Below are 13,691 nucleotides of genomic sequence, written 5' to 3'. Positions count from 1 at the left end.
AAAAAAAAATATTGTGGCCCTGCTTCCACCCCTTCCCCACCAACTCCAAAGAAATTTCAGACAAAACATCATAAAAATACAGTACAAAAAAGCGGATAAGTTGTTCATCCATTCTAGCAGTGGTACATCTCCAGCCATCCAGGATGGTGAAGAGACATCCCCCAACTTCCTTTGGCTCCCTCTCTGTTCAAGAAACTCAGTGTAACATGCATTTTATTTCCTCTTTAAATTATTGTAATCACAATTGAAATGATTTGCTTTGAGGAAACGGAGGTAATGGTGATAAAATCTCTCAATGGTTAGCATTCTATGATAATTAACCCATGTGATGATAATTAACCCAAGTGATGCAGTTTAAGGGAAAAGAATAGCAGAAATAGCTCATTATTGATATTATGAGTATCTTCAAAAAGCAAGTGGCTCAGGCTTCATAAGTTGTCTGCATAGGTTTTATTTAGTCTAGTTTAGCTTTATGTTGAGATGAGAATTTGCGAACTGTAACTCCCTTTCTACTGAGGTAGGAATTTAAGCTGGCATTGCAGTTACACCATCAAATAGGACCATTTGTGACACTCCTTGAAACCATTTTATAAATGCCTAAGAAAGGAATGACATTAAAATCTGTGTACCAAGAGTAAAAATTGCTTGTGTTTTGTTCTTAAACCTCTCGTCCAGAAACATATGCAATCTTTTGTGGGTATCTTATATGTTTCCTACTAAAACTACAAAAAATATTAGATATACCTCCACATCTATCCAAGCCTAGAGTTACAAATTCGTGGGTTTTGAATCCGATGCCAGCTGTCCCATCTGTTCTGTAAGATCATCCATGTTTTGCCTACTGTGGCAATTTCCATCTTCATGTGGTTTTTCAACTTGGTCCTTCTTAAGATTATCATTCATCTCAGAATCAACTTCTTCTGTATCCCCTGAATCTGGGCTCTCTGTAAAAAATTGTTCCCAGAAGCCATCATCATTCATACCTGATAAAATATCATCACCATCAAATTCAATATCTACATTACCCTCTGCGGAAAAATTATCTGCATCAATAGGTAGTTCCATGTCCATAGCTATTTGTTCTGGATTAACATCATTGCTATCTGCTTGAGGAACCATGTACTCTCCACTGGGAAGACTGCCATTGGGATTAACAGATGCCAGGCTTTCTATTTGAGGTAAATCAAGTTGAGAAGAGGGAAAATCTACTCTTGTACATGGAACAATTGGTTCTGCCAAGGTAGAAAATGACTGCATGTTGGGCAATCCTGAAGATGCAACCATCTCAGGCAACGCTGATGAAACAGCTATCTCTGGCAATCCAGCTGAGCAGTGCAGCTTTGATAGTGCTGAAGATGCACAAACATTGGAGATGTCTGGCGAAACACAAATATCGGAAAATCCTGATGTTGCTTGCATCTCTGTGAGAGTTACACCAGAATGTTTACTTTGGGAGCTTCCACCTCCATTCTCAATTGATTCACCAGATAAACGCCCAGCTTCAAGAAACAAATTTTCCATTCCATTTGATGATGATTCCAATTTGCTAGATGGGTCGATGTTGAAAATTTGCATGAACATGGCTTTGGCAGCATCATTTAAAGAGGGTTGGTATTTTACAATCTGGCCATCTGGAGGTACATCCCGTCCACCCTGTGAGTTTACCTCCCGCTTGGGTAATCGCCTTTTCTTGTTCCCTGCTGCAATCCGGATATTATTTTCATTCTGTTGGACAAGTTGTGCTAGAAATCCAGGATTTTGCATAGCCTTTGCCAAGAATGACATCATCTGTTGCTGCCTTTGCTCCATACCTTGAAGGCGCTGACCCATTGTCTGTAGCTGGAGATCTGTTGACTGCTGCTGCTGCCTAAGTCTAACTAGTTCTGACATCAACACATTCTTATCCCGCTTAAGCCTCTCAATTTCTTCTTCCAGACCAAATTTGCCAACCTCAACACATGCACCTACAGAAGACGCCTGTCCTTGTTGCTGTTGTGTCTGGGTATGGCTATGGGTAGGCTTTCGCCTATTAATATTTTTTAGCAAATGTTTTTGACCTCTAAGAAAACCTTCATTAGCAAATTCCCATCTATCTGGATCAACCTTGCGAAAACCCTATTAAGAGAAGTCCATAAGTGAGAAAAGCACAATTAACTTTAATAAAAAGAAACAAACGCTACTATACCAATTTTGAATTTATGAATGAGGGAAAGTATAATCAGCACAATTCAGCAAGAATTTTTTTTAAATGTGAAAATTCAAACTTTTTTCAAATCTGGCACAAAAAGACACATATTTTTATCAATCGCGTTATCTCATTCAAGATTTGAGTGGTCTAGACTCACAGCAAAAATTTACACTGGTTTTTATTCTGAATGTGATAGTATGATAGTTAGGTTTACCCAATGGCACTTTTTGTGCACAGAAACAGGCAGTTATACTGCATTATAGATGATATTCATTTATAAATATTTATAATAGATATCAATGTACTGTGACAGCAGAGATGGAGGACTTGGAGGAATCAATATGAATCCAAATAGTTCTTCCCACATTTTAAAGACACTTTCTCCAGAAAACTTGTTTTACAAAGGAAATAAAAAGTTACCATAACTGGATCGTTAAGACCTTTGAGTACATTCGCAATTTAAGGATATTTTCAGAGCTGGAACTTCAAAATTTCTCGTAAATTTTCCTGATCTCCCTTTAGCTGCAGAGGCACATTTGCTTTAGTTCATGATAAGCAGGCAGAGGAAACAGTAAATCTGAGGAAGATGACTACGCACAAATTATGCTAGAAAATAAATTATCTGCATAATGCTGGATTCCTTTTCCCTACAGAAATTCAAGCTGCTCAAGTCCTTGCAGACCATGTTCTTCCTGGTATAGATTATTTGAATCAATATTTCTGTTCTCCTTTGTGCCATTAGTGATTTTCACTGTTTCTGCTAATGAATTGGTAACCTTGGTGATTTCTTTTTTCCTCCCACTTTGGGCATTATGTTTCAGTTATCTTCGTCCACCAGCTTTTACTAAGTGCCAGCCAGCTCCTAGCGTCTTGTAGTTGTGATTTCATTGTGGCCCTTGCAAAATTATACTTAATTCAGAAATTTACATTTGTGTGCTAATAGTGAAACTACCATTGCACAGAGTCGGGCTTTTTGAATTTATTGTTTTGATCAGAGTCTACAGTTTTAATGCATGACTTAGGATTTGTTTTGAGGAAGCATACACTGTACTGGAGCCTCTCCATCCATCTGCCAAACTGCCATATTCCATTATTGAAGATTTGTGTTTATCTTCCAGTTCATCTGGAAGATAAACACAAATTTTGTACAATCTTTACTTAAATAGCTGCCCTCCTTTACAAAGATTGTGTAAGAACACTTACACCTACAGGACCATCTACAAGCAATTTCTGATCTTGTCAGACTACATTATTTTTCTCCACCTTTGACCATGAAAACTGGTATAGACAATCCAAATCGTAGAATAGAACTGGTGCTAGTTAATTGCCCATCCTTAGTATCCTTTCCCATGGTTTCTCAAGGAATAAAGAGATCTTGCACAGCTATAGCATTCATAAAAAATTATTACAGACAGCAACCTGACATATTAACACAAAACTTCTGAGCACTTCACATATGACTTTCCTCACTGCTGTCAGCCAAACCATCCACTTTGAATGGGTAGTTTTACGACAATTTATACGACTTTCCTCACTGCTGTCAGCCAAACTATCCACTTTGAATGGGTAGTTTTACGACAATTTATCTCCCAGTAGGTATTTCAGACACTGGATTTCCCAACAGAACTCACATGGAATCATTGAGGTTTACCAATGAACCTTCCTGACAGTATTAATTATCAAATAATAACTCCTGTGGGTGCTTATCAATTTCACATGCCAGTGTTATGGATTATAGTGGTAGTACGTTCATAGTAGTGAACAAAATGACCATATTTCTATCTTAGTGATCCTTTGATTTTCATGGTGAGACTTTAACAGCTAGGTGTTTTTTTAATTTTGAGAAAAATCGATGTGAAATATATGGTTTAATACCCACTTCTGAATATTCCAGATTTCATTAGTGAGTGTATTTCTCTATTGCAAGTGCTTGAACATGTGACAGTTATTTTCTACTGCAGATCCAGACTTTTTTAATTAAACAATAAAAAAATTATACAACCATACAGAATATTTGCAAGATATATGTAAAGGCAAAATGTTGCCAATCACCCTACAGAGGATGTGAATCAAATTTAGTACATATCATAGAAAAAGGAAAACATGTCATCTGGGAGTGGACAAACATATCACCCATTATGTCTTTATTGGGCATCTTATCAAGTTTCCAAAGGTATGCCTTCTCTGCATGTACTCTGCATACCCCAAAAAAGGCCAAAAAGAGGGGAGAACACCAAAAAGTAATAAAACAATATCTAAAACATTTTATTTTTCATATAAAATAATACATGTGTTCAACTACAAATTATATTTTCCTTTTGACCTGGGAAACACATGTATTATGTAACAACATATTTCCTTCCATGTCCTCAACTTTGATACTGACAATAATCGATTTGAAGAAACTAAGGGGGAAATGACATTGATTTAGATGCAAATCACCCTAACGATTTATCAGTAGAGTTACGAAGGTAATTTTGGTCAGAAAAAGAAACTAAATCATTCACGAATACAACATTTCACTGCAGCTGGATAAGCAAAAGTAAGTAGATAATCAAAATACAATTTGGATACCCCTTACATGAAAACACTTCAAATGCTTATAGTCAGTAAGCAATTTTTGGAATGCCTCAATAAAATATATGTAATTCTCCTTATAAAGTATCCCTTAAGAGAATACAAACGGACTGAGCTTCTAATTAACTATTAAGTATCACTGTCTTTTGGGGTATAAATAAATTTATAAATTTCATCAATGTGTACCAACACTGACTGTGTTTATTCAATAAAAAAACAGGAACAATGAAATATTTCATTCAGTTACCTTTTCTTCCAAAAGTTGACAAGTTATACGATTATACAATCAAACTGACACAGTAATTTAACCTCACATAACCCCCATCCCAACCCACCACAACAAACCAAAAATAAATAGCATCCCGCTTAATGTAAATAGACACAATTTTTGAAACCCTCACCCAGTACGCCCACAACACCATCTCCCCAACCCCCAAACTGCCAAAAAAAAAAATTTAAAAGTTCAGCATAACACTTACATATGTATTAAGTTGTCTCACGAAGCTGGAAAAGTTGTTGTGCTTAAAATACTTTGGCAGCAGATCTCGAGCAAATTCAGGAGGATTCCAAACGATGAAACTGTTATTACTAGGGCTCCATGACACAACCGAGTCCGTCGACGAGTCATCCACCATATCATAAGTCTTGGTAAGAAAAGGAGGAGGAGCATTGCTCGTACTGCTATTCTGAGACCCATCCATGTTTTGTTTCCTTAAAAGACTCAATTCTGTTTCTCTGCTACTAACCAATCACACCAGCCACAGATAATTCTTCACCCCTGCAAACGAGACCCATTGCAAATTATGCTACTGCACCGTAAATTGCCACAAAATTCCACTGTATGGTTACGCCCGTTACATCCCAATACAAACCCTAACACTAGTAAAAATAATTGGTATAGGCTTCTGCATCAAATTACCCCCTGAAACCAGACATCGGCCCGAGCCAACTGACACCGGTCCTCATCATCCAAACACAGACCCAAACCCCAATTATTCACTGCGAGTGCGAATAAGCCTGCCGGTTCAAAAACAAGTGGCACAATCTAACACTTCACCCAAAACCCTAGCCTCCAAAGCACCCAAAACCCTAGACCCCTCAATCAAAAACCCTAGACCCCTCCATTCAAAGTGTGTCCTGCAACAGCTAAAGGAGACCTACATAAGTGATTTCCCCACCATTATATAACACCAAATAATTTCATCTAAAATCTAAACGCTTAGAAAAACACTACATACCAGTACCCAAAAAATCTACAGGTTGCAAAATCAGATGAAAGAAAAATGATACTCGCGCTAGCCAAATCCCCCACCTCTCGTGATAAAAACTACCGCATTAAAAACAGATAAATCTTGATTATGCGACATATCGCTTACCATTACCCTGCATCTTCCCCCTCAATTGAGACCATTTTCCTTCCTCATTCTTCCGTTTTCTTGTGTAATTTGGGATTTCTTTTTTTTTCTCGGTCGTACAGATTAATGGTGAACTTCTATTTATTTCTCGGGCGTATACGAGCGACTAACACGCAGCCCCGGGGGCGTGTTTAGAGGAGAACGAAATGTGGGGACCGAGTGACTCCTCCCTAAGCAAAGGAGGCAACCATAGTTGATTATTAACTAGACTAGACTAGGCAACAAGTTTAATGGTGATTAAGGGTAAAGGACTTTTTGCCTCCTTATGATTGAATATTCTAATGGGATGTTCTCACTTTGGGACAACATCACTGTACTGCAATATTATTTTATTCAAACTTTCATTTTTTATGAAGGTTATATGTTTGTTTTTTATTTTTTTCATTTTTTTCGATGGAGATTATTCACAAATTCGCTTTTGTTATCTGATATGGGTGCTTGAGAATTTTTTTGGCTAAAAGCCAAGGACCGAGGGATATCCATTCCGCAAACCTCTTTGTCTAAGAGCCAAAGGACTTAGGGGTATCCATTCCACCAAATTTCTCCGAGGCACGATCCCAACCTCATCCTTTTTACATGTTGGAGTCTTGCACTCAGCGAGACTTGATCCCTGGTGGGTTCATTAAGAACCTTTCAACTTCACCACCATTAAGAACCTTTCATCTTCACGAGTAGACGAAGGGCCCATTGACTATTTGTTTTTAATTTTCAAGTTGGGGGATTCAATTTTATTTCTGAAGGAAGGATGGTTCAATTTCAATTGGTAAGAATGATGGTGTTTTCTTTGATTATATCACCTAATAATGTTCAAATTTTAAGAGATATGTTTGGGCTAGGTTTGATTCTTTAGTGATTTTTATGGACTGGATCCCTCCACTTATGGCAACTTAATCAAAGGACAAGTTTTGGTTTAAATGTATGTTTCATTATAAAGATAGATAGAGATGTCGCTATTGGAAATGGCTATGTTGCAAACAAAATGGTGGTATGATGTGACATTTTTTTGTCATTTATTAAATAAATTAAAAATCACAAAATAATTGTCTTGTAATTTTTAATTTATTTAATAAATGGGAAAAAATTGTCACATCAAGGCCATTTTGTCTGTTGGATAGTTGTTTTCCTTTCTATTTATATGATCCAAGTTGTTTCCACATTTTTTTAATGAAAGGATTGCAACTAAATTGGTCGAGTTCAATTGGTAAGAATAATGGTATTAATTTGATTAAGTCATCTAATAAGGTTCAAATTTTACAGAGTTATGATTGGGCTAGGTTTGACTCATTGGTTATTTTTACAAATTGGATTCCTATGCGTGTGGTAACTTAACCAAAGGACTTTTTTGGTTTAAATATATGCCTCATCATAAAGATAGATAAAGATGTTGATATCTATGTAATTGAAGTTATTCCAATTTTTTTAAAGGTAATTGTAATAGACTAAAATGCTTTTAAATTTTTACATAAATTTATCTTAGTTGATTATATACATGAAATCAATAAATGCGCAATTAACCTAGGACAAGTTGGGACTTGACTAGCAATAGCCATAGCAATATAACTAAAAGTGTAAGAGCAACAAATGAAGACTTGGTTGTGAAGAAAGAGATAAAAGTTTTGATGATGGGAAACTTTCTTTACACAAAGGCATTTTAGTGCCTTCTTCATAGAATGTAACGACAATGAATGTCCAAAACAATGATAATTGGCTTGAATGACTAGGGTTGCAATTAAACAAAGATAATTTTATTGTTGATTATGTGAAGGAGGTTGAGCGCAAGGGTAAGGCAATCTATCTTGTGTGCAAAAATGTTGCTAACATTTTTCATTCTTCTTTTATTGGAGGATGCCTCATTTGTCATTCTTAACAATTTCTCATGAATTTCCTTCAATAGGGTAGGTCAAGGAACTTATTTCCCTTCCTCTAGATCATCCCTCTAAGGAAGCCCAATGCCAAATTTGGATATCACCAAAGCTTTGAAGCCTTTATTATCCATTAATTCTTACTTCTTTAGGGACACCACTATTTATCTTTATCATTCCTCGCAATAATATTTAAGACTAGCACAATGATTTTGTTATTGAAAACTTAGAAAGCAACTCTATCATTTGTCATTTCATAGGCAAGAGATGGTCCTAAGTAGATATTTGTGGATATTTATAAGACTCTTGATACTCTCAAGTTAGCATTTGCAAAACAAATGATAACTTGAGATCTAGTATGAGAATTAGAAACTATAAATACAAATTATTAAAGAAATCAAAATAGTATTGCAAAGTTAGTCTTCAAAAGAGTAATACAAATGCTCATGAAGCGAAATAACATTAGGAAAGCATAACAACATGAAGGTGAGTAGGGGGGACAAGGGGGGGAAGGCAAGGGGGAGATGACAAATATAACCAATAGGGAGAGGAGACAAAATGTGCAAGAATAGTAAATTTAACTCCCATGGAAGATGTTGAAACCCCACACCACTAACACTAATACCCACTTTATCAACACAAGAAAGCTTAATCAAGAAGTGTAGGAAAAAACCAAGATAAAATAAAAAATAAAAACCAATATTAACACCCTCTTAAAGCATACTTAAATCTAGGTGATAAGACAGGTCCTAACAAATGAATCCTAGTGAGGTTCCTATGTACATAAAAATCCCTTTGAAAGAGAAGATGGCCCCACGAAAAGAGAATATCCCTCCCCCTCCCCAAAAATATAGAGAAAATACCCCAATAGTAAGGAAGGACTAAGTAATCCCGCAAAAGATGAAGCTTCCCTTAGGACAAAACTCCATCCTAATTGAGGTATGTGAAGGATGATGAGATAGCCCCCAAAAGTAAAAACTTACATTGATGGGAGATTGTCAAACAATAATCCCCCCTAAGACGAAACAAAACCAAGATGTGTAGGAAGTATTCACATTCCTATAAGGAATATGAAGATATGTGATGTCTCTAAACTCTGCTCAAATGTCATTGTGTCTATGTTGTTGGATAAAAGATTAATCTCTATTCCAAGTGTTAATCGTCAAATGCTCCATTAAAGCTATGATAGAAATTAGAGAAATAAAAGGCTTAGACTAATACAATATGAAAATCTAAAAATTATATACAAATATAAAATTAAGTTGTCTTAATATGAAATTACCATGCAAATATTCAAACTTTTATGGTGCTTAAAGTAACCAATCTAACATGATTAACACAACCACCTTGGATGAACTTAAAACAAAAATAAAGAGGAGATAACATCACCGTAAGATATTAGCAACAAATAGGCACAAATTGACAACATAAGAGTACAAGAATCTCCAAAAGATCATCACCCAGCATAATATTTACATGGAGAAACCCTTTGAGGAAAAAAAAAACACACCAATAAGATATCCCAAGCATGTATTAGCTTCAAATACAAGATTACACTGCATCCACTTCTTAATCTTATCTTGAGTCTTCAATCTAATTGCACCTATGTATTAAATTCCATTCTACTTACACACTTCCTTGGGAACCTATGACAACAAATTTTATCACATTCTCTTGATCTTACTTCTACCTCCTTAAGAATCCATTATATAGAATTTCAACACCTAAATGGGAAGTCCAAGATAGTTACACATCCCAAAACCATGCCTTGTAAGTTTCCTATCATGCTTAATATAGCCCTTGTAGGTTACAACTAACTCACCAAAATGAGTGCCTAGTTTGTCCATATTATCAAGGTGGTTTTTGTCTTCTTTTGACATGATGCTATGGGCTTATAATAGCCATGCCAATATGGTTACAAGTTGTAACGACCCTGAAACCTAAACTCTTATGAAATAAATACTTTCTTTTACACAAGATAATTTTTATTAAAGCGGTAAAAGCATGACAATTTTTTTTTCAAAACATAAAAAAACTTCAAATAAAATAGTTAACATTTTTGTTTGAATACATTGTGAAAGAAAAAATCTTTTCTTTTTCATTGCATTGGAAATCATGATACAAAACATGGCATAAATAAAATTTACCAAATATACGCGCTAGGAAAGTATTGTATATTGATAATATGATGAAACAATAAGGATCTGGTCAACTACTGAGAGGGGGGGTGAATCAGTAGATAGAAAACAAACTAAACTTTCACCAAACTTAAACCCAACTCATAAACAACTTGCAAAACTAACTGGTTTAGACACTGTACCAAAACTGCAACTACATTGTCAAACTTTACCGGTTGACCAAAACATCAAAGATACAATCTAACATATCTGTAACTTACATACCATTTAACGAAAACATTAAAACACTTTACTAACATTAGTAATAGCTCATTTCAGATCACTTCCGGTCATCTAAACATATCTAAGTGGCTTTACTAGTTAATCTTATCAACCATATCAAAACACATCCACAAAATCATTCACCACTTGACACAATGATTTTTCACATGGAAACCCAAATGGAAAAAACCACGGTGGGGATGAATACCCACAAGTAATTTGAACTCTTCTGAAGTTTACCCTGTTAGGAGCCAAGCCTTGTTAGAAGCTTATATAATAATGTCTTGTTAAGAACAGATCTGGTTAGGGACCACCCAGATAAGTAATTGACTACAATACCTTGTTAGGAGTAACCTTGGTAGAGGATTTCAAATCCAAGCTAATGGATCACCTGGTTAGAGGATTTAGACAACACTAAGTATGTTAAAGGTACTCGGTTAAGGGATTTAACTATTGTAATGGTTAGAGAACAACAAGGTTTTTGCTGATCTGGTAATAGCATTGCTTTGCTTAGTCAAATCCTTTTCTGTTCTTATTTGCCTTCAAAACATTCTGCAGACACTCCTTCTGGTTCGACAACAATCACACTACCACACTTAACCAAATTGCCAACACAATTACAAATAACTCATCAACCTTAAATACAAATACAATAGGTCGATAACACATCACAAAACCTATAAATCTCATAGAGATTACAAACATATTGGTTCAATCATAACCATTGGATTACATAGAAATCAACTACACATTGTTCTAGACAACTTCGACTACTCCTGGATCACTGCACATCAAATCTTGTAACTCATCATGCGGTTATCACTTCATGCTATGCATTTGATCATTCCCAAGATAAACAGTTATCATCATGCGCCAAAACCACTTTGAAACTCATCACGTGCATCATGCTTACATGGCATCTTCATCTTCGATCACCATTCGATCATAGATCATCACAATCGATTCACCAAGTTCCATCAGTTAGGGTTCGACTTATCAACTGGTTAGGGTTACCGGTTGATCACTCTGCTTCAAATACCAATATCGGTTTCCTTCACTGCTCTACTATCGGTTTCTTTACTGCATCACTACCAATTGCAATACAACTCCATTAGCGATTACTATTGACATAAATGATAACACTATACTTCATCAATGCAATCTACATGCAATGCCAACATATGTGTCTTGCAAGCCTCGGCTAGTCAAGTGCAGGAGGGAGAGCATCATTTGGGCTCTACACCTCCAACCACAGACCAACAGTCTCTTGCACACCTTCCTATTGGAAATAGCCCTACCCTACATGAGGAGTATAGACAAGGGGACCTATGTGGTGCCATCTAAGTATTGGTGTCGTGTGCCACATATCTCATTTGGACCCTACTATAGATTCTCTTCTAACTAAGTATGACAAATTTGGATGATCTATGTTCTAGCGATGCTTTGAACTAACTTATCATATGCAGTGTCAAATATGACACTTTGGCCAAAGTTTTATTTTTCATAAAATTAATTGTTCACTCACCTCTTACTCAACTTGGAGACTGCTCTCTTCCTAGGGTTTTGTAAGTATAAATAGCAAGACCAAAAACATAAAAAATACTTTCTTACACAACCACTTAATGGTATGGGCTTTCCCTTTTGCAACTACAACCTGGAATATAGAGTCACTACCCTTAGTCCATCTTAAGTTCATTTTAGTTTAACCTTCTATGCACGACCTATAGAGTCTACAAGAATATAATAAATTCCTTGGTTAGGATTCTTTGACCCTTTGGTCTCGCTAGACTTCCTAGATCTACAAAATGACGTTCCCTTGCCAAAACTAAGAATAAAAACATATCCATAGCATATTTACTCATATAAGTACTTATGTATTTTCATATTCTCATGCATTACAAATATTTCAAATATCTCTATCTTTGATTACCTATTGAAAAAAATCATACTAAGTTTAATTACAATGGTATGCATTTCAAGAACGAGAATACATGTAATATTGAACTAAGAAAAACACAAACATAATTTAGGAATTTTCACCAATCTCATTTCTTCCTTTTTTCAACTATAACAAGCTTACTCATCATGAAAACTTCATAAAAACATGACTATCCTCGCATTCCAAAAGTAGACATAACAAGTACAAGAAATAGGCTATCAAACAAAACATAGAACATGTTTGATTGCTTTGGAGACCGATGAAGGAAAAATAACGTGAATCTCGAAGTCCTTCCTGAAAATCTCCTTCACAAGTTTTTCCACACCTTAACCAAACAAGATAAACATGAAGAAAACCTCTTCTAACTTATCTTCTAAAAAGGAAAGGGTAATCCCCTCCCTCTTAAGACTTCCTAAAAATAAAAATAATTCTTTTGCAAATTTTACAATGATAAAGACTCCCCAAAAAGTCTCTTTTAAAACCTAAGGCGATTATATGTATAGCCTCTCAAGGGAGAATAATACTCATTTTTTAATTATCCTTTCCCTCCTAAAATAAGGGCAATTTAATCCTCATAACCAAAAGTCGGTTATCTCAATTAAAAACATAATCAAAAAATAAAATAGATTTCCCCCCCAAAATCAATCTATTAACAAACTTGTTTAATTAAACATATTTTGTGGGTCGATTTAATCTAAATTAGTCACCACATGGTGTTATTAGTTAGGCATATCAAACTGATTTAAATGCCCACTTACTAGAAATGACCTCATTATGCATTAAAGGGGGGTGTTATACTATGTTTGAAATCCCATATTCCTTGTTACTAACACTTGTACCAAAAGGAGGTGCAAGGATTACGCCGATAGTAATATATACTTTGAGTAATATGTTGGAAGGCAGAAATAAATGACATGAAAAAAAGGTCTTTGTTGTTGTGGGATAGGTTGTTCCTAGGATATTCAAACTATTTTGGATTTAACATGCCCCATAATAAGGCCTAAGTCTATACCTCGTATTTAGTTTATTTCTATATTGAGACAAATAACTAGGCCATATTTACCATACAAACTCAATGAGGTCTAAAAACATTAAAGATACAAAAGTAAAAACAAAAGCGACAGTGTTCCAGTGAGTTAGCATTAAACATATCAAATAGGTTAACGAACCAAATGTAGAGCCGTCTCTTCTAAAATCAATGTGGCAGCTACAACACTAAAAATATTGTTTTATGTAGAGAATAAATTTGTTGGAAGAAAAAAGTGAAAAAGGGCATTATTGAATCAGTTGATTTCTTGTTGTTATGCAAAT

The 13,691-nt window shown here is 35.4% G+C and overlaps 1 protein-coding gene across 2 annotated transcripts; it reads right to left on the bottom strand.

The window, feature by feature from the left end:
- Positions 1-563: 563 nt before the first annotated feature.
- On the bottom strand, positions 564-6,328 carry LOC131038084 (heat stress transcription factor A-1). 2 transcript variants are annotated; one of them, XM_057970390.2, is made up of 3 exons: positions 6,142-6,328; positions 5,245-5,543; positions 564-2,115 (listed from the first exon to the last, which is right to left on the bottom strand). In XM_057970390.2, exons 2-3 carry the CDS (start codon positions 5,464-5,466, stop codon positions 769-771), a joined length of 1,569 nt encoding a protein of 522 aa, XP_057826373.2. In that variant the 5' UTR covers positions 5,467-5,543; positions 6,142-6,328; the 3' UTR covers positions 564-768. The 2 variants fall into 2 exon arrangements, with proteins under 2 accessions (XP_057826373.2, XP_057826372.2); XM_057970389.2 differs by having other exon boundaries at positions 5,245-6,328.
- Between the last annotated feature and the right edge of the window lie 7,363 nt (positions 6,329-13,691).

Source organism: Cryptomeria japonica, chromosome 2 (assembly GCF_030272615.1).
Source record: "Cryptomeria japonica chromosome 2, Sugi_1.0, whole genome shotgun sequence".
NCBI classification, from domain to species: Eukaryota; Viridiplantae; Streptophyta; class Pinopsida; order Cupressales; family Cupressaceae; genus Cryptomeria; species Cryptomeria japonica.
This window is presented reverse-complemented; position numbering and strand designations above follow the sequence as displayed.

Excerpts from the sequence above, each read along its gene's own strand:
- LOC131038084 (XM_057970389.2), bottom strand. The coding sequence starts at position 5,466 with ATGGATGGGTCTCAGAATAGCAGTACGAGCAATGCTCCTCCTCCTTTT. Across the intron at positions 2,116-5,244 it reads TGAGACAACTTAATACATAT|GGTTTTCGCAAGGTTGATCC; the intron begins GTAAGTGTTATG and ends TTCTCTTAATAG.